The 21,765-nt window shown below is 40.2% G+C and overlaps 1 protein-coding gene across 1 annotated transcript in view; it reads right to left on the reverse strand.

Moving 5' to 3' along the window:
* TTC8 (tetratricopeptide repeat domain 8) overlaps positions 1-21,765 on the reverse strand; it is a 51,687-nt gene that overhangs the window by 4,440 nt on the left and 25,482 nt on the right. The window contains exons 8-12 of the mRNA XM_014524715.2: positions 18,043-18,130; positions 8,125-8,235; positions 6,334-6,473; positions 4,930-5,104; positions 2,961-3,083 (exon numbers count right to left, since the gene is read on the reverse strand). Of these exons, the coding sequence (XP_014380201.1) occupies positions 2,961-3,083; positions 4,930-5,104; positions 6,334-6,473; positions 8,125-8,235; positions 18,043-18,130 (637 nt within the window). The remainder of the gene's footprint in view (positions 1-2,960; positions 3,084-4,929; positions 5,105-6,333; positions 6,474-8,124; positions 8,236-18,042; positions 18,131-21,765) is intronic.

The raw sequence follows: 21,765 nt of genomic DNA on the forward strand, positions 1-21,765 counted from the left end.
ATGGCAAGATGTGCATGTAAGCATCCACACTGCCAAATGACCCAGCATTCTGGTTTGTTCAGCCTAAATAGCTAAGATATTAAGACTTCTGGAAAGCTGACAGCAAAACCGTTCTATGGTGGGGGAAGCCTTTGGGGAACAGATTTTTAAAATAAATTGTTAAAAGGATTTTTTTGAAGTTGTCAGACTTGACAGCATACTATTAAATATTGAACAGTCTGCTCAGTAGCCATCAGGCATCATCCTTCTCACTGAGAAGTGAGTTAGTATTAAATCTAATGAAAACATTAAAGCAGTGTAACGACTATGCCTATATAAGTATACAGGGTGCTGCAAATAATGCCACAATCGTAGCACAACAGAAAGGTCAACTTGTGATTCATCTCAGTTTTCTTATAAGAAGTTTGTTGGCATGTGAAATAAAAGGTACTCTTCATCAGAGAGGCTTCTAAGCAATAGATGGCTATTTTTGGGGTGGTATGGGGAGAGGCCATGAATTTATTAAACCTTAACAGTATGATTTGGTACCCAATTTTACACCTTTGCAAGCATCTCCCAGCAGTCAAGTTGTTCCATACTTCGAACAATTCTGTAACTTACTGTGTGTCAAATATAGCCAACTTTGGCCACCGTCCTAGAAAAATGTAATAGCATCAAATGTTTAATTATTTTAACTTGAATTTTATCATCATTAGATAGCCCTAAACATTAGCCAATTATTTCTTTGCTATTCAATTTAATAATGTCAGCAAACTCACTGTGTATTTTCTTTTCGGTCAGATCTATTTCCTTGAGATGTTTTAAGGAAACAATTAACTACAAAACTAACAGCTGCAAAATTTCATGGATTACATGGACCAAGCAAATTTTTCACCATTACTGCCATTGCTGTTGAGCAACATACTAAGTAACTAGAAAAAGTTTGGTCTATACACACAGTAATGAAATACATTTATATAGGTAGAAAAACAAAAAAAATAACATTATGATGGTCATCCCTTGTTTTCAAGTTGCAATTTAGCCTTATCGACACTCGCTACCTCTCCCACTGTGGCTACATTTGGGATTCTAATGTAAGTATGTTGTCTGAATATAAAACAAATTAAAACTGAACTTCATCTGTCACAGTATATATCAGTTTGAGGATATACTTAAATGTTACCTTGGTGATTGCTAGAATACTTGCTGCTTAGGAGGCAATTTACATACGTACTGTACATCATACTGTAGTTCATATATGCATCATAAATCCATCAGAGCAGTTTTGCAGCTAATGCAAAAAGATTAATAGACCCTACTGAGGGCCTAACTAGGGTGCTGCCACGGAGTACTTAAGGCACTTTGCTCCAGAATCGGGAAGCAAATTTAAGCCTGGTTTTGGGCTCGTTGAAGGCTGTTTTCCCTCCACTTCTCTGAGCCCCATCCCTTCACTGCCCTACCCATCAACCCACACCTGGAGGTGCTGGGGCAACCAATTCAGCCAGACGTGCTAGTTACATTGCTTCTTTGGAATGCTGCTTATTACACTAACTGGTGTGTAGGCCCATTGGGGGCTATTCTGATTACTTTTGCATGTAAACTCCATGAAAGTCAAATGGCATGTGTATCATTACATACAGATACATGCAACATGCTATATAGATTGGGCAAGTTGAGTAAACCAAGCTCTCATTGACTTCAGAGATGCTAGAAAGAGCCTTGTCAGAATGCATAGTTTCTGTAAAACCTGTCATTTTTTTGGATTACCACACATTCTCACGTGAAAACATGCTATTATCTAGTTATGTTTAGGGTCCCAATGGTACAAAGGTACCCGTAAAATGGTGACTGTCACTGTATATGAATTTCTATATATATATATTTCCAGTGCGATAGCACAGGCTGTTATTAGTGTTGGGATTTCCATGGAACTCCATATAAAAAAAATACAATTTATTTAAGATACCGATACCCAAGTTCAGGTTTCTGGCTGTTAGTGACTTTTCTCCTCTCGGCGTACTGAAAGCCTTGCCACTCACATTTCACAGAGATGCTCACTTTCCATCTCCTGTATTCTATTGGGGTGCCTACTCCATTAAATTATCCATGGGATAATCTGGATGCTCTGATTATTCAGACCACACAATTTTCATCTTTTTTTTTTTCCTTTCTGGGCTACCATTTTTATTTATTTATGTATTTATTTTACAAAAAAATACCCTAGTTTCCCATCATTGTCAACTCTGTGTTCCTGTTGGTTAAAAATCTTGCTAACGCAAATAAAGAGATGGGACACCAAACTTAGAAACAGGGTTTACTCCGCCAACCCAGGAGCCAAATTCCTTTGACAGCTTGGTCATTTGAGCAGTTCTAACCACTCAAACTTAAGAAAAATTTCAAGAATCAGTGTGAGGGGCAAGCCCACTTACATATTCTAGGCTGGCAAGGCTGCCATGAATGCTGGCCAGGTAACTTGCAGCATGATTATCCCAAGTCACCAGATTGGGAGCATGGTTGCCCAGATATCCTGATCTGAACCTAGCATAGTTTCCTGAGAGTGCTGTCTGATTAAATGCTGGTGCATTTACTACTAGGCAGTCAGCCTCACTTGTGTGTTCTTCTGTGAACCAATCAAGTCCCTGTCACTAAGCCTCATTTTTCCTCCCCACCCCCCCGGGGGCTTAACCTGCTGCAAGTTCTCCCATGTGGAGTAGCAGGCTAAAACTGAACATTAAAGATAAAAATTCCCTGAATTATAGTTCCTAGGACACCACTAGCACTGTTTGTCTTTAGCTAGCACCTGGTCTAGTGTGGCCTGCTATGAAGATCCAGAGGCTCTCTCAAACATGTGGCTGAGCTAGACTTCACCTCCAAGCAAACTATATCTAACTGATTTTTCACTCACCACAAACTAAATTTCCCTGAGAGCAAGGCATTACACAGGGTTCAAAACAAGCATAGATTTAAAGTTTGACACCAACCTGCTCAATGTGACCTTTTCGCATCTCCAGCACAGCCAAGTTGTTGTAAGCTTCTGCATGGTCATTGTTACTGGCTAGGGTAAGCTTGAAGCACTGGTAAGCCAAATTCAGGTCCCCTATTCCCTAAAAATAAGTTTTGTTTGTTTACTCATCAAAAAGTTGAATGTTATATACATTTTAGGTTGTTTAGAAGATCGTTTAATCAGATTTGCTGTTGTAGAATAAAATATTAACTTCAATACAAACAAGAACTTTCTTACTAGTTGTTCTCGTGCATCTGTTCTTTCCTCCCTGTATAGAAAAAAGTGGTCTAGGAGTGCTGCTTACACTCTGGTTAGTGCAAACATCAATACCTCCTGTTCACTAATGTTTCTCTATATCATTAATCCAAGTAATAAAAATGTTAGGTCACCTTGAAACTGACACTGGCAAATACCTACATCATGGTATGTTTTAAATTCTAGGTATGTCAGACTCTGTATTTAAGGGTCTCCTCCTAATCCAACTGACTTTAGTCAGAGCACGGTCAGGGCCTAAATAGTGAACACATAATAACACAACAACAGCATTACTTGGAAGCGTATTCCAAGGCATTGTGTAACCCAGTTTGGTGTTCTCTTTCAAAACGAAAGGATTTTACCAAGAAAGCTGTGAAAGCTGTAGTCAATGAACATAGACCAGTAAGTAGCATAAACAATTTTGTTTTATATTTAGAAATGTATATTTAAACTGTAAATGTGTTAAGAAAGTAAACAGTAACAAATCAGAGGTACACATGTCTTTTCGTTAAGGTAGCATTGGGTGGTTCAGAGAGGCACAAGCTTTTGGAGGCAACAACCTACTTTGTCAGATGCTATGAATGGACTCTTCACTTTGGAAAGGAGAAGGCTGAGAGGGGATATGATAAAGGTCTATAAAATCATGAAGGGTTGTGGACCTAGTGAACAAGGAACTGTTGTTCACCAAGTTCCAGCATACTAGAAGTAGGAGGCATCTACTGAAATGAGTAGGTGACATGTTTAAAACTAACAAGAGGAAGTACTATTTTAGACAATGTGTAAACTTGTGGAATTCATTGCTACAGAAAGTGGTAGAAGCAGACAGCATTGCCAGGTTCAAAAAGGGACTGGAAAAATTCATGAATGAATGGATATTGAACAAAATGGTTGAAGATGTTTCCTTTGGCATCTCTAACCCAATAAATGGTGGCTGCCGGGGAAGGTACTGAAATAGGGGATAGACTGCTTTAGAGATGTCCAGCTCAATGCTTTCCCCCTGCAGCATCCACACCTGCCACTGTCAGAGATGGGGTACTGGACTACATGAACCGTTGGTCTGACCTAGTATGCACTTCTTATGTTATGACTTGCAGAAAGTAAGTGTTCTGGGGTTCTGCTTTCTTAAGTCCATTCATGGCACTTGATGAAGTAGCCTGTTGCCTGTGAAAGCTTGTGCCTCTCTGAACATCTGTCTCAGGTGCCACCATCCCTTGCCTTCTGCCTGACTGCAGACTAACACAGTTAACTCTCTCTCCTGCCTTTTCATACATTACTCTGAGTTCTCATTATAGTTCCATAAAAAAATATATCCTATAGCATATGGCATTATAAAACTCTCATCTCTGTTAAGAAGCAGCTGCATTTGAATTTTCTGTTTCTCAAGTGGAATGGCACTGGAACAAGTTCCATCAAATGCAGTTTTGTTTGAATAAGAGGTGTTTATTTCAGCAAGATGTATGCCAGGCTCTGAAAGAATGAAAAATTATCCTCTCTTTGGTGTTTTTCTGTGTTTTGAATTGATGGTAAACCCATAACTACTACGTGATATAATTTATTCTGTATTATAGTAGACTTTAAACTGTATTTTCTTTATATTAACACATTCAGTCTATCATACCAATTCCTGCTATAGCATTGTTATAGTTTTATAGAATGAAAAAACACTTAGAAGATATTTCAAATATTCATACCACAGCCACGTGTCCCAAATTGTACCAAACATCTGCTGCCTCCTCCTCATTTTCAGCTAAAGAAAGTGCACGTTCAAATGAGGTCAGAGTCATGTCATATTGCTGGGCATAGAAGCAACAAAGGCCCAAATTGTTGAAAAGTTGGCAGTTATAAACACCCATCTGCAGGAGTCGCCTAGTTTGAGAGAACATATTTGTTGTTTTATTTATTTTCTTAAGATTAATTGCATGAATTCCATTCAAAATAGAAAGACTCCTCCCTGCTCCTGCCCTCACCATGTCTCACTCTACCCCAACAGGATTAGGAAAGACTAAGTATATTACCTAACAATACTTGGAACTAAACCAAAAAAACTAACTTAAAGCACGTGTGAATTTTAAAAAAAATCTGCAGTTAGTCTTTTGCTTGGTAAAGATGTATCATTTCTGTCTTGTCCCTTCAGTGGACTTACTTTCTGTGAACAGAATCAGATTATGTGAATTTTTCTGTGCAAATTATAAAGTAGAACACTTTGGCTTTTCAAATATGCTGGTTCATTTGATTTTACTTTAAGTCATGAGGTTTGGCTATATCCTTGCCCTGATCCATCTTTTCTTTTGGCAGCTTTACCAGCTAAGCTTTATGAAGTTTTAACTGGCTGCAGTCGCTTCTTTTTACACTCCAGGGTGCTGGACCATGGTGTGTTTCAAAAGACCGTGCAACTCTTAATACAAGCTGTTATGTGCCTCCTGAATATGAATGGAGGTAAGAGTTGGATCCTATGGCTGCTTACAGAGGTTAATACCCCCTCCTCCCCCCCCGCAAACCCCAGCACTTTAAAATTGGCATGCTCTCATGTCGAGCCCAGCACATACCCAGAAGAGGCATCATATTAGTTGGCCTGGCTCACCCAACGTTTGTATAAATTAGGCAATTTTCTAGGGCTTTTTTGGCACTTTTATTTAATAGATGATTGAATCAGCTTCAGATAAAGGCGTCAAAAAGGCCCACTGAAGCACCTGATCGATACAGGCATTGGGTGAGCCGAGTCCAAGTAACGCAATGCCTCTTCCAGCAAAGCATGGGATTTTTTGGGTTTTTTTTTTGGGGGGGGGGGGGTGTTGAAATCTGTAAGCAGCCTATGTTTCCAGATCACACCATACTTTTTTAGTTCCTTCTCACTTTTTTTTTTTAAATCAGTCAGGTAATCAACAATTGTGATACTTTTGTTTTTTTTATTTCATATGTATAAAATGCTTAAATATAACTACCATATTATTAATATAAAAGATGTTTTAGAGTAGGCATGCTAGTGATTATTTTCTCTAGCTCTTCCACCCCTTTCTATTAATGCATTCAAGTATTTTTTCTTGGTGATATCAGTATTAAAAATATCATTCTTAATGCTTATCTAATAGATGCACCTGTAAAACCGCAGTGCTATCTCAGGTTGGTCTGAATAAAAGTGGTTACTGCCAATGCATGCAATGGCTTCCACATGAGTGTTGTCTTGTTTTAAGACATCTTTGTAGTACTCTGCAGCTGAGGAGATATTGTTCATTTCCTGAAAATAAAAAATTGCATTTATAAGATACTTATTTTGAAGCCACTAGTAATTTTTATTTGTACCACTTATGATAATCTTTATACCGTTTAATCTACTGAGTTCATTAGAGCTCGTAGATAAAAACACTAAAAAACTAGCACCCTTTAAGGCTGATTTCTGTGTCCTGTTCTCTGAACATAAAGCATAACCTACATTTTGACTTCATAGTAAAATATACACTGATTTAAATGAGTATAATGCCAGAAAACATTTTACTGATTCTAAATCATGGATTAATAGCACCCAATTGTGACAAGTACACTTAAAGGTACATCTGGTGTTTTCCAAAGTCTGTTTACAATAGTTACTGTGTGCAAATGCTGTTTATACATGCCATGGCAACTCCAGCATTGTATGATAGTTCCAGGCTGCAGGACTCATACTCTGAATTGTTTACCCAGGTATACCCTCTAAAATTGTAATGTTTTGTGGAATGGTTACTTTCAAAGTACCATCTTTTCTTACATATAACCCACAGTTTCCCCCTACCCCCTGTACCTAGCTGGTAGAAATTGGGGTGTGCACTATGTATAAAAAATGCTGTTCACTATGTGTTCAGAAATTTGGCAGCAGGAAAGCAGTGGCACCATTAATTGCTGCACCTCTAGGAGGTTTGCATTGCCAAATTTCCAGACTCATGAGGAACCCCTCAGGTCAGATGACATGACCCTGAACACCAGACTGGGCTGGTGCACAGGGTCAGTCCATGGCTTGACCCAGCACACTGCATCTGGGGCTGCATACCGCGTCAGACTGGACTCAGAACATTTAAAAATTCAGATAATATGGCCACAAAGACAATGGTACAACTATTATCTCAATTTCTCTCTCTCTAAAGAACTCAAAGCACTTTGAAATGGAATTAGATTTGTGCTTGGAGAACACAGGTGAGTTGGAAGATACCAGATACGGCTCTTGGACAAAGAATGCATGATTTCCTTCTGCACATTTATGTTTGATATAGCATCACTACCATCTGTCAGCGTTCAAGGTAAACTATATACATCAGTATTCCTGCTTTTAATGATTGCTTTCTGTTTATGCAAAATGAGATCTTATTATATCTACCTACAATGAAATAATTCTTAAAATTAGTTCTATTTAAAAAAACCCTACTATTTAAGCAATAAAACATTTACACTTTAGTGATTTTTCCTAACTTAATTAATTCAAAGCAACTTATGGTACTAATAAATGCAGCACAGATCTGCAGACTATCCTGCAGTTTAATCCTACCAACTGGCTACTGGTGACTCAAACATGTGTTTCTTCTGTTTTAGACCAATGAAATTTATGAACCATACACAAACCTGTCTGGAAATAAACCCACATTAAATCCAGTGATTTGTTTCTGTACATCCGAAAAGGAAACACATGATCCATCTGGTATATCTAACTACTGGAACAAAAAAACCTGCAAAGAAATCTTGATTTTCATAGACACTTTTTTTTTGTATAACATAACTTGTACTGTTAGCAACACAGCATTTTGTTAGTAATAAGCAGAGTGACTTTCTGATGACCATGCAGATATACTGAAGTCCTACTTCTTTTTTTTATTTAGGAAGCTAACCTTCTCTGTGTTAGAGGCCACATAATATGTACATACCTCATGGATTCTAGCAATCCCACAGAGGAGGGTCACTTCTCCAGGAAATCGATCTAATCCTTGCTTGAAAAGATTTAAAGCTGTCAAAGGTTGATCCAAGCGCAAATACACCTAAGAAAATAAAGATGTGTAAAACCATGCTGTCTAAATGCCATGACTTGTATGATTTTACAGGTCTCTGACAAAAATAAGAATTATCTGCTGGGAGGCAGACAAGCAGTTTTGTTTGTGTGTACATGTGCTAAAAGAATAGACAGAATACGTGTGTGTATTAATTTTGCGTGGTAACCATATGTTCAAATGAAGTTCATATAAGCATTAAGGGAAAAATATTGGCAATTTTCACTACATCTTTTACTACAAAAATTGCATTTGAGCTGCACAAGAGACATTCTCTTCTATAATTTAGAAAACTATCTACATTGTACACTGGTGCCACTTTAGAGATAGTAAATATTTACTTTAATACTAAAGCATTGTGTGATAGGATTTTTTGCCTTTTGAAAAAAACTGGTCTCCAGGAGTGTTATGAGTGGAAAAACCCCATGAGGTTCCGTTTTAAATTAAGCGCATTTAAAGTTCATAAAATGAGAGATCAACACGAATAGTTACATTTCTTTAGTCAACTAGAGCACAGCACAGAAAAGCAATATTTGCAAGCTTTCTTCATTTTGTGCCTACATGTCTTGGTCAGATTTAGACAAGATACTCTCTAGTAGTTCAGTCTCCCTGGCCCTCTCTATCAGCAACAGAAAACAAAGACAATGCTGACACATGCTAATTGTCATGAGTCCTGTAAATACTAGACTGAGGGCACTGACCGTTATTGCACAGACCATTTAAGTAGCAGTCAGATGGTGCAAATTTCAGATACTACTGCCCTTGAACCCATTTTTAAGTTGGGGAAAAAACCATTTTGTAAGTGAATCACTCAAGCTATCCAAATCACCAGTGGCACAACCAGTGCATATAGCTATGCCAATGATTCTTAACCAGGGTGCCATGAGTTCCTTGTAAGGGTGCCATTCAAAGCTGCACAATATTAGCACTGTTGGGTATAAAAACCACCTACACATGATTTACAAAATCAACCCATAAGACTACAAATAATGTCGAAAACATTCTGCCCTGTTCTGGTCTTTCTGAGTTCTTTGCAACAGAAGAACAGCTCTAGTATTTTTCTGCAGCCAAGAAATGACTGGAAGCTAGGTGCTGGCATTTTCTAAGGGGTGCCTTCAATCTAACACAATTGAGAACCACTGGGCTACACACATTTCAGAATGAAGCAAAATCTCTTGAGAAAGCTTCTTCTAGTGGAATGACATTTTAATATAATGCTTGATCCATCAACAATGGAAAATGAGCTGGCATTGCTGCTCTCATTTAACATAATGGTAAAGCAGTGGAGCAAAGCACCAATAGTGCATCATAAATTAAAGCACCACCACAACTAGCAACAACTCTACTTCAACAACTATACTTTTGGATATCCTGTACAAAATTTTGAGTGGAATTCGTTATTGTCACAATTTTTAATTAACTGTATACAAGATATGCTATTTAACACATACACAAAACAATCTTCTTTGAATAGTGATAGTGAGGCGATTTTAATGATGGCATACGTTTCTTCAGTAAGGGTCTGCAATTTTAAGCTGATCACTACAAAAGCAGTGGTAACTATAATACTAGAATCAGCGCAGTAAAGCTGATATTTGCCTAGCATAGTGGTTCTCAACTTCTTTAGACTCAAAGCACCACTCAACAGATTTGAAGAACTCCTTGATAGATTTGAGGAACCCCTGAAAAAATGCTAGGTCTTTGTTTTCACTCTTTTTGACTAAAGAAGAATTTAGCAATTCTTTTGTTGTAATGAACTTGGATTACAACAAGTGAGAATTTTTTTAACGTTATGAATTCCCATGTGAAGTCTCTGGGCATTTCCAGATGAGTGCGCACGTGTGGTATGTAACAGCACAGACCCATCTGTGGCACTGCAAACTGCACGTGCTGCTCATGCAGGCATTCACCATGCTGCTAACTTGCAGCGCAGCAGGGTTTTTTGGACACTGGGACATCCCAGTGTCCAAAAAACCCCTGCATCTGAAAAAAGCAGGGTAGTGCATGTGGTGGCAGCCTGGCCAGCTGGAGCCATGCTCCGTGCACTGGATCGCTGCTGCTGGAGCCCTGGAAAGCCCCCAGGACCCCAGGTAAGGCTGCTGGAGCCAGCCCCAGAGCTGGCCCCAGCCTCCCCTACCCCACCTGGGGAACTTGCAACATGCCAGAGCGCACGTACATGAGCATTCCTTGGGGGCAAGTAGCAGCAGCACAACTACGTGCTACTGCTGTTTGTCCCTGAGGAAACACACATGCACACTTGTCTGGATGTGCCCTCTGGGTTTATCTTGTGAATCATTTTTGTGTACCCAACAGTGCTCACTTTGTATGGTACCTTTGAAAGGATTTGGGGGCATCCCAGGATCAGCGTTCCCTCTAAGCTGTGCAGTGTGCATGGCTGTGCAGGCATGCCTGGCAGCATGGCATGAGCATACCTGTGCAGCCACACACGCCACACAGCTTAGATGGAACGCTGTCCAGGATGCCATGGCACCCTGGCTGAGACTCACTGGCTCAGCATCTCCTCTATTAAGATGAAAAAGTAATACCTGCCTGGGAGGAAAGGAATAGGAAAGAATAACACTGACTTTTTTTTTCTTTGCATGCTTGTCTAGACCCTGACAGTTGACACTGTCACTTGGTACAAAGTACACATTTTAAGCAGTAGGACACCAAGGGTGCCTATACATGAGCAGGGAGGCTGCTCCAACGTGTTGTAATTACTGATTAATCAAGTCTGCAGGAGCATGGTAATTACCATGCTCCAGCAGCCTTCAGAGTCTCATGTATCAGCATCCACACTTTGCAAAATGTTGGTGGGGTTGCTTTATCTAAACCTTGTTGAATGAAGTGCCCCCACCATCATTTTGAAGCGTGTGGACACCGATACACAAGATTCTGGAGGCTGCTAGAGTGCGGTAATTTACTGTGCCCCCACAGTAATTTAAAGTGGTGAACGAGCTTTAGATAAAGCACCCCCACTGCCATTTTGAAGTGCAGGGATGCTGATACACAAGACGCTCCAGGCACTTTTAAATACAGCAGCTCTCAGAGCCACTCTAATTATAGTCCCCCTCATCCCCCCTCCCAGAGTACATGTATAAATGCCCCAACAGTCTACTGCTAGCACCCTCCATCTGTGGATGTCACTGTTGTATCTAAAGCAATCTTGAAAACATTTGTCATAAAAGTTGTCAGTTTCAGCAGTTTCTGATGAACATCTGCATTAAGTCTCAAACTATAAAAAAATGGCCCCATTTTGTTTGTCACACTCATTTTGCTTTCTTTAATTAACATTTAAGATTATTTTATTACTTCTTTTACCAACTGTTTCTTACAAATCAAATCTCCACAAAATGCTGCAGAAAAGAGAATACATGGCAGCAAAGTATAACTCTTTAAACAGCAAGGGTATAGGGTATGGGTTGGTTGTTTTACTCAAGCATTTGAGAAATGAATAATTTATATAAGTCTTCCCCAATAAGTTCAACATGGCATACCATATCTTCATATATCCCTTAACTTACCATATGATGATGATTTTAGACTGGATTTTTAAGAATCAATTATGTACTAGGCTAGCTGTGAAGTCTAGCTTTCTTCTATAGCATGAGAAAGACTGTATACCTGAGGGATCGATATTTCCTGACATATTCAGCTTTTCTCTACATAATGATTTTGAAGTCTGACAAACTGGGTTCTTCTATGACTGACAGGGAGCGTTTAGTTGTCCCCACTGCCTCCCCTTTCTCCCTCCTGAGGTCTGAGAATGCCTGTGTTTTGATGCATTTTCTTTAACCTCTGCTAAACTACCCTGTCTGTCCTTTAAACAATCATTCTCAAGAGTCTTTGTTTTCACCTTTTTTTTAAGTTAATAGCTGTTGCAACTTACAGAACCATTGAAATGTAACTGATAATGTTGCATGTGCCAGAGTTTGGAGAAAATCTGATGCAAAACTTTGGTAAACTGCCTCACCCTTTTCCATAGCTATTAGGTCTGTGTGAAGTTTCGGTCTCTGATTCAATTCAGTGGAGATTCAGTCTGATTCAGCGGCCGAATCTCTGAATCCAGCTGGAATCAGGAGACCCTTTAAGCTCTCCAAATCAAATCGGAACCCTCTGAATCGATTTGGAGAGATTTGACGATTCGGTCATAGACGCAGATTTAAATGTTTTTTCTACATACCTCAAGGTACCAGGCGGTTCATGAACACTGAGATGGTGGGGTGGATGGAGCGCCCCAGAGGAGCGCGGGGGGTCCCCAGCACACTCAGCAGTGGACCCAGAAGTGGACCAGAAGCACTTTCGGTCCTCTTCTGGGTTCACCGTGGAGTCTGCGGGGGACTCCCCCCACAACCTGGCAACTGGTGCTTTCTGGGTATGGGTGGGCACCCAGGGTCTCCCTGTGGCCGATTGCTGAGCTGGGGGGGGGGGGGGGGGGGGGGGAGCACACGGGCGGCCCCCCCGCACTCCTGTGGGATGCTCCATCCACCCTACCATCTCAGCATTCACGAGCTGTGCCTGGTACCTTGAGGTATGTAGAAAAAACATTTAAAGCTGTGTCTATGGTCAAATAGCAGATTCTCCAAATGAGCATCGAATCTTCAGATTTGGATTTGGCCGAATTGAATTGGGACAGTGATCTGAATCAACTAACTGAACTACTGTCCCCTGATTCAGGCCAAATTCTAATCCAAATCGAATACGGCCTGTTTTGCACACCCCTAATAGCTATGTATTCAGGGCTTGTTTTCTCTGCATTGAAAGGGTGAACTGTAATTTAAGTTTTACCTCAATCCAATATGTATCCAGATACAATTGTAGGTCAGCTATGTTGAAGAAGGTGGGCGTCAAGTGCCGCTGCTAAGCTAATGCATTGGGGATGCAGTAACTTGAGTTACGACAGCTTGTCAGCTGCTAATCCAATCACTCCCCCAATCTACTCATCCAGAGTAGCTCACATATTTTGTAGTGCATCTGAACTCTCTTGAACTCGAGTGATCGTGCTGTAGAAGTATGGTAAAACATCACTTTATGAAGAACAAAGCAATCCCTCTCAGAGTGCTTCTTTTGGGTACACCGTTAATGGCTTGAATAGGAGCAAGGCACCTAATTTCATTCTTCTGAAATTGAGTGGGGAAATCAACTTTCAGATAATAATTCTTGTGTTTAGACTGTGGCACTTGTTCTGCTAATATATGACTACCTTTCCTTTGACAGAACTTTCAGTTTTAAGGGTTTTGACTGCTACCAGTAAGTGAGCATATCCAGTCTCTGAACAGTATGCAAGAGCTTAGGACAGGTATTGAAGGAAAGAATAATCAAGCATACAGAAAATGAAGAAAACACAATATGAGTTTATCCAAGGAAGAGTTTGAATAACTTAATAATCTTATATGATAATATAACTGACTTAATCGATAAGGACAAATGTTGTGGACTTAATTTATCTAGATCTGAGTAAAGCTTTTACTGCCATGCTTCAGGGGGAAAAAAAAGCTAAACTGGAGAGGACAGGGATCAACACTACAAGGAGTGTTAGCTTAAAGGTGGAGGAGTTGGCTCAAAAGCGGTCTACAATGGGTTATACAGAAAGATGATCTGTGTGAAAGTAGAGTGGTTCCCAGTGGCATTTCTCAGGGATCAGTCTTAGTACCTCTCTGGTTTTAACATGATCATCAGTGACTGTGGTACTGGAACTTGATGTTCTCATAAAAAGTGTAGATAATAGTAAATTGAGGGGTACTTCCAATACAGAAGAGGACCAGTTTATTACATAGGAGGATTGTGGAATCTTGTGGACTAGAACATTAGGCCTGGCAGATGTTAATCATGTGATGGGATCTGAGGAATTTTATTCTGGATCCCAAAAATTGCATGTCTTGCCATGCCAGATGTGCAAGGAAGCATGATTTTTGGGATCTAGGATAAATTCCTCAGATTTCATCACACGTCTGCCAGGACTTGGGTGAGTAGCTCCCTGTTGCAAAACTGCCATATGCTGGGACCTTTAAAAGGTATTTGTGCAGCCCAAAAGCCTGGCTACATATGTGCCTTTTAAACATGGTCATGGGCAGGGAGCTCCCCAATCCCAAACTCCCTATGCATTCAAACTTTCAAAAAATATATGGGTAGCCATGTCGCATGTGTTCCTTTTTAAACACGCTAGCCTTAAAACTTTAGAGCCAACTGAGGAAACAGATATCTGGCTCCTTGACTGACTATAGGATGACCATAAACCAACAGTGTGATACAGCTGTGAAAAAGGAAAATGCAATTGTAGGATGTATTAAGCAAGCTATATTCAGGAAAGACAAAGAAGTACTAGTACAAGGCACTGGCAAGACCCTCTATTCAGGGTACTGTGTGCCACTGATCAGCAGTGATCAAAAAGATTAACTTTAACTGGAATGGTTATAAAGAAGGGACACTAATATAGTTAAGACAAAAGAGACTTTTTCTTATGAACACTAAAGTAACTTGGCATGTTTAACTTTACAATGGGGCTGGGGTTGTGCAGGTGCTAAGGTGCATGGTTGACAGCCCAGAGGTCACAAGTTCCAGGCCACAGCAGAAATGCTCATGGTGCAGCCGTGTCAGATTTCAATGACTCTGGAAATTCTGCTAAATATCTTGTCACAAGGACACGAGGAAATAAATTTAACAATAATGGAGATTGAGAAGGAAATATGATTTAATTTTTTTTTTACATTCATGGAATGAATAATAGGAAGGGAAAAGAGCTTTTAGGGGTAAAAAAAAAAAAACAACTCAAGATCAAATAGCTAAAAATTGGCTATGCATGCATTTTAGATTGGAAATTAAAAGATTTCTAACAGTCAGAGAAGTGAAGTTTTGGAATGGTCTTCTCAGCAAAGTAGTGTGGGGCCATGACTACATTAAGAGTGATCTCAATACGTTTATGGAAGGAGTAGTTTGGCAGTACAGGGAATTCTTGGTTCAACAATCAATATGCATGATATGTGGAATCAAGTAATTGCAATCCCCATGTTGGAAATAATTTTCTCTTCATTGGGTGTGTCTGCATATGTATTTAAACATGACTAAATTTAAATGCGCATCAAGCTAATGCTCATTAAATGATTTTTGGCAGGTGTCTACATGTGCAGGGACTTGGCACTGAAGTTAGTGCCAAGTCCCTGCAGCCCCGCTATGTGCGCCTAGTGGCTGGGCAGACCCAGCACTAAAGTTAGTGCTGGGTTGCATCTACATGTGCATGAACGTGCTTTAACGAATCATGCTTAAATTTGATACCTGTATTTGCAGGTATCAAATTGAGGCGTCATTAGCCCAATTTCATTATTTTAAATGCACATTAAGGGTGCTTATGTGTATGTGTGTATCTGTAATACACATTAAATTCGGCTAATGTGCATTAACATGTCTTGTGTAGACGCACCCCTATGGAAAGGATCTGGGAATCCCATGTTTCAGAGTTCTTGCTGGTTTCCAGTTAGCCATTTTTTCCACCTCATGAATGTCACTGGATTTTATGTTGTTGTCCACAGGGTGTGAGATAGGGACAAGGTCCCCATCAACCTTGCGCCTGGCGGGTCTGTGCTGTGAGGGAAAAGCCTCGTTATTTCCGCAGAATCGGCCAGCAGCAATTGCCCAGTTCTTGCCTGCTACGTCTTGATGTAATTTGTAGATATTGAGAGGTGTTCTCCTACTGAAAGTATGCTACAAGGACATTAGGCCTGTCCCTCCTAGGGCTCCAACCTCCCCTTGTACCCCAGCCAAATGCCAACCAGCTGTTATGATATTGTGGGAGACTACCATTTGTTAACAGATGTTCTACGGTTTTTCTCTTCCTTTTTCCTAGGCTCAGGATCTCTTTCTGTGCTCCTTCTGGATGGAGAGGTCAGGGTTGATCCAGGAGAATATCAGGAAAATATCACCACTGGAGCAAAAAGGGAACTGCAACCATCATTGGGCAGGACAGCCCAGGTAAGTATTAGTCATTGACAGCATTCAGAATGCTATGCGCTTTCTGTTCTCTCTCTCTCTCTCTTTCTTTCTCTCTTTTTTTTTTTTTTAAAGGTACAGATCTGTTTCCCCTGGGCTGAAGAACACTTCTTGTCCGGACACAACCCACAGATAAGAACAAATTAAATTGAAGAAAAAAACAAAAGAAAACTAATGGCAGATAGATGGTTTCTTTGCTCCTACAGCGATTCAATAACACTTACATGGTTCAGGGTATCTTCCCCTTTCACGATCAGGCCCAAAATCAATCAGTTCCCACCCACTATATTATATAATCATAACTTAAATGCAAGAGAAAAAAGGAAAAAAAACCAAAACAACCTTCTGTCAGTCTGAGAGGCTTGCAGCTGCTCCAACTTTTCCTGGTTCTCTGGTCTCCCTGTTCAAAGGACACTGCAGAGTGCAGCTCCCGTAGTTAGAGCTCCTCCCAGTTCCAAGACCGGAATCTGGTCTTCTCCCCATCCCTTGGGTTCGCACCGCTGGAGTTCAGATGGAGTAGACAGAACCTGCCTGATTTCCCCATGCATCTTCTCTCCCTTCCAGTGCAGCTCCTCTACCAGAAGTAGGGCATCGGGTGCAGGGAACTCCAATTTGGAAGGACCAGTGACGATGGCATTCTGGCAGCTGTGGCGTTCCTTGCATAAGCAATGCTTCCTGCTGGTCTGGTAAGTTTTCCCAGTTTTCCTCCCTTTTCTGTGAAGAGGTGGAGGAAGCCTCTTCACAGTTGTACATTTTTTTGTTTTTGTTTCCAGTCTTCTTTTGAATCATAGGGACACTGGTCTAGCTAAGGCTATGGGGGTTTGATGGGGACATGCTGAAGGTCTTGCAGGTACTTTGAAAACCCAGAGGTTCCTGGTCAGAAATTCTTGCTCTTCTGCTAGTTATACCAATTAACAAATTTGGTGTCACAAAGTATTTCCCCCCCTAGGCCATGTTCTTGCCTCCCCTGATTTTAGCTATGGCACGTAGCATGTTCTTGGTGTTTCTCGTTTTGTGCCTTGTGGTTGAAGGTTTGAGGTGACAGTTTTGGAGAATCCTTGGGTAAATGGTTGCCTATGAATGCAGGGAACGGGACTTAGTGGCCCAAAATGGCCCCTTCCAGACCTGTCTTTTGATTTCATAAGTGAAATCAATTTCTAGCTTCCTTTAGTTACATTTATTGGTTTCCTAGGAGACTGCAGACAGCTACACTGTTTTTATGTATAGCAGCTCCCATCATCCTGCAGCTATAGAGTCCTGATTGTTATTTGTTGTGGAAGAGAACACAATAAGGTAGCAGAGACAGTATCCTTAGACTTGTACATTCCCCAAAGAAATCCTGTTTAGCCCTCAAAACCAGTACTTTTTTCCCCCCAAGCACTCTCTTAACACAAACTGTCAAATCCACATATATGTCACAATCTAAACCAGAGATTTATTTTTCCTACACCAGTATTTTATCATATTTTGATGTTAAAGTATCAGAATAAGGCAAACTAAGGGAAATGCATAATAAAACCAACATTCTTTAAAAATAAGCTTCATGCTAACATAATTTTAACTATTTTCTGGAATGCATGTCTTAAAAAAAAACCCTCTCACTCTAATTTGGGCTAGTTCTGATGCTTAGCTTAAACTTGTTCTGACAGAAGACTGGTTTACTATTTTAAAAGGAAATTGTAAAGCTATTAAATCAGTGTGTGTGTGAAGTTAGACCTTCTCAGCCTGCTGGCCCTTGGATTTTCAGAGATATATTAGAATTTAAATTTATTTTAAAACAAGTACATTCTGTTTGAATTGGAAAAGTCTACTTACTTTTGCCAAATATAGTATTGTATCTATCATGTCTTGTTGCTTGAGAGCCGACTTAAATTGTTTTTCAGCTTCGCGATATAATCCTAACCTAAGAAATGCATAGAAAATATTTTTTTTTGTTCAAAATTAATAAAATAAATTATTAAGCAATAAAGTTCTATAGGTTAACACCATACATGGGGTTTAATTAAAATGCCAAAGCTCACATTCTGAATTGGTTTTCTTTAAAAGTTCACATTATTCTCACATACATCCACTTAAAAAATTTAAAGGATGCCAAATCAAGTGTTCAAATGTTACGAAGCGGGCAACGAAGGGTAACTGTGAAAGCTTAATTCAATCCCCATGCCTGGGCGCACCTGTTTTATAGGCAAATTATATGACCTCATACTATATTTTTCCACAGGGCTCCTGCCTCATCCAGGGCAGAATGGACTGTACTCACTTAACAAGCAGTTTATTTAATATCTTGTTTTCTGTTCGTTGTTCAGAGCATGGTCCCAAGCTTTATTTATTGTAAACTGTTCAAACCCTGCTCTGAATACAGAATTACTAATTTCCTTGTGGACTTTTTCTATGGCGCGTAGCATTCTAGTCTCCAAGTTCTTTACAAACATTAATTTATTTTTCTCCCCAGCGTGGTAAAATATAGGGGTATTATCTTCTTCTCTGCAGATGGAGGAACTGACAAATTTTGTTTGTCTAATTTGAAAAACCCAGGACTTGATATTTCATTATATAGCACTTCATTTGTTCGATGTACATTTCCTGTTTAACATTAGTTGCAGCTGAGTTTTCAGCACTTTTCCAAATGCTAGAGAGTCTCAGATTAGGTACCCAGGAACACAGGGTTAGCAATCGGCTCTGAAAAGTTTGTTGTAGCACATGGGAATTCTGTAGTACAGGGAATCCAGTTGTGCAGGGCAGGATTCACCTAAAAGGAGATCATTATTTATCTCCTGCAATCTTCTGGCTTATTTATTTTTCACATTCCAGTCATTTCAGCAAATAAATCAGGGATCTTACACACAGGTCTTCTTCACTACATGGATCTAACTCATCCCAGAGCAAGTCTATCTTTTGTGCTACATGAGACAAGTCTTGAGGCAAAAAACAGTATGCAACCATGTAATACCATGTTATAGAATACACATAGTAACATATGATGGCCAAATTCAAGAGATACAGTCAAGCGCTAGACTTTACAATCTTAACATAATTTGTGTGTGGGTATGGGTGTTGTAGGGGGGGTTTCGGGGGGAGGGAGAAGAGGAGGAATGTGTGTTTATTTTTAGTTTTTATTAAAAAGCAGACCAAAGAAGGATGTCTTGCATTTGAGAGCTTGTCTAACTTTATCTGCGCTATACAGTTGGTCCAACAAAAGATATCACTCTAAGAAATCCTTGCCTCTAATTGAAAAAACAAACAAATTCTGTCATGTCATCATGTTGACAACCAGATGGCTCATCATCATTTAGATCGGGGTGGGCAAAACGTGGCCCGAGGGCCGGGTGTGGCCCTCCAGACCATTCTATCTGACCCGTGGGGCCCCTAAATAATTTAGAAAATTAATATTAATTTGATGGCTTGATGACACTCAGTAAGTGGCCCTCTACCCAAAATAATTGCCTGCCCCTGATTTAGATCCTTAAGCCCATTGCTCAGACCACTGCCACTTGAACTGCATGAACAACAGGCAGCAATAGTAGGTTGTTATCCTCTGTGTAAACCTGCAGTGTACACAGATGGGGCAATCTGCTGGTACGTTTCACAGATGCCAGCTGACTGCAGAGTAACAGTGAGGCTCGGGAACTTCTTATTCCATTCCAGGGGACTCTAGTGATCACTGACTTTCCTAGGTTCCCCATCTTCTCCTTTCCCTCCAACCTGTCCCAAGTTCTATCTCTATCTCTGTTTCCCCTTGTTGGCTCCTTATCCCAATCCTATTCTCTCATTTCAGTCTCTGGTGTCCTCACTTAACCTGTCCCAGTTCCCCTACTCCTAGCCCCTCCTCTGATCTTTTTCTCTTTCCCCCATGCCCATGTCACCTGGTCTTCCTTTCCAAGCTTCTTATTCAATCAGTGGCTTTCCCCTGACCAACTTGGCTGCTTGTTCCAATTTATTTGCCTTGCCAGTTCCAATTCTGTTCCAGCTGTTGCCCTTAGGCTCCCTGCTTGATCTCAGTTTTCACTGCTCCCTCTCTCTCCTTGCTTAGCTAAGGTGCGATGTACCCAGTCCCAGTTCCACATTTCCACCTATCATATTTCACTTACAAGCTTGCTCTTCATCCCTTCATGCCTTACTCCAAGCTACCCCTCTACTCCAGGTCCAGCTCTTATACCATCAGCATTTGAATCTGGCAGTTTCTTCTTCCCTGCTGCCAGCAGGGAAGCAATCAAAAGAACTACAGAGACAGTAGCTCTGCTCTCAGTTCCAATCCCCTTACCTAATAAATCTCAAAGCATCCCAGAGCTGAACTATAGGGAAAATCCTACTTGGGCTCCTGCAATGTTGTTAGAATCCTGGACACAAATCACACTCCCATCAAATGTCAAGTCCCAGCCCCAAAGCATGCTGAAGCCTCTCGAAGAGAAGCATTCAAGAATGTTTTCCCCTTAAGGGTAAACTCATCTTGCTCTCAGAAATTGCTGAATAGTTTGTTTTGTTTGTTGTTGGGTTGATTTATTTTTTGGAAGTGGGGGGGAGGGGAGATCCATCTGAGGTGAATATCCAGTGTGGAATGATAACGCCCAACTTAATTGTTTGACAAGGCAAGATTATCTCCTGCTCTCTCAGTCCCCTACCAAGTATAACAAATTAAAGGAGGAAACTTAAACATAAATTTGACAGTTAACTTTTCCACCACATATAAGCAGTATAGCAAGGATTTCACCAAATCCTTAAAGGCTGGCAATATAATCTCATGTCTTCTTACATTTCCCAAACTTCTAATGATGTGCCAAAGAAACAACATTTTAAAGCTGAGTTTTCAAACATGGCTCCCAATTTGGGGATACATACTGAGGCTGGCTTGCCCTATTTCTCTCTCAGCCTCTGGGGTACATATGACATATAAGCCTGGAACAATTTTTCACTTGAAGAGCTTTAACTTATCTGCCTTCACAGCTATGATATTTTATTACTATATAGTAAGATATTTCATAGTGATCCTTAAGTGGCATAGCAACTATAAAGCATCACAAATGAAAAGGACTGCATCACTTCTACTGTTGTTAAAGTAACTTTATCACTTCCACATTATCCTCTTTCCTCCCGCCAGCCAAACAGTATGTACATTTAGGGAGCAAAGAAATATGGCAGATCGCTATCATTATTATTCTTTGTGCTGCAAGCATATAAATTGTTTGGATGATTTACCCTCCCCAGCCCACTTGATAAATATAATGGAAGTGACAAATGATCCCCTCCTAAGCCCAATTAAAACAACATCTAACCTACTCTCCACAAAATTTCAAACAACATTTAATGATAATGAAAATTTGTATTAGTTTGGGCAGCTGAAACAAAGCAATGGGCTTAGGCATACAACGTGGAATTTTAAAGGGCTTTGTTTTCCTGACTAGTGCCTATAAACTACTACTTTAGCCCCTACAAGATTTATGAGATAATGCTTTGACTATGCAGCATTCAGCAAGACACCCGCATTTCTTGCGTGTGAAATATATACAGCTGCTCTGGAAGAAGTCAGGGGGGCTTCAACAC

The sequence above is a fragment of the Alligator sinensis genome, unplaced genomic scaffold (assembly GCF_000455745.1).
Source record: "Alligator sinensis unplaced genomic scaffold, ASM45574v1 scaffold1141_1, whole genome shotgun sequence".
In the NCBI taxonomy this organism is placed as follows: Eukaryota; Metazoa; Chordata; order Crocodylia; family Alligatoridae; genus Alligator; species Alligator sinensis.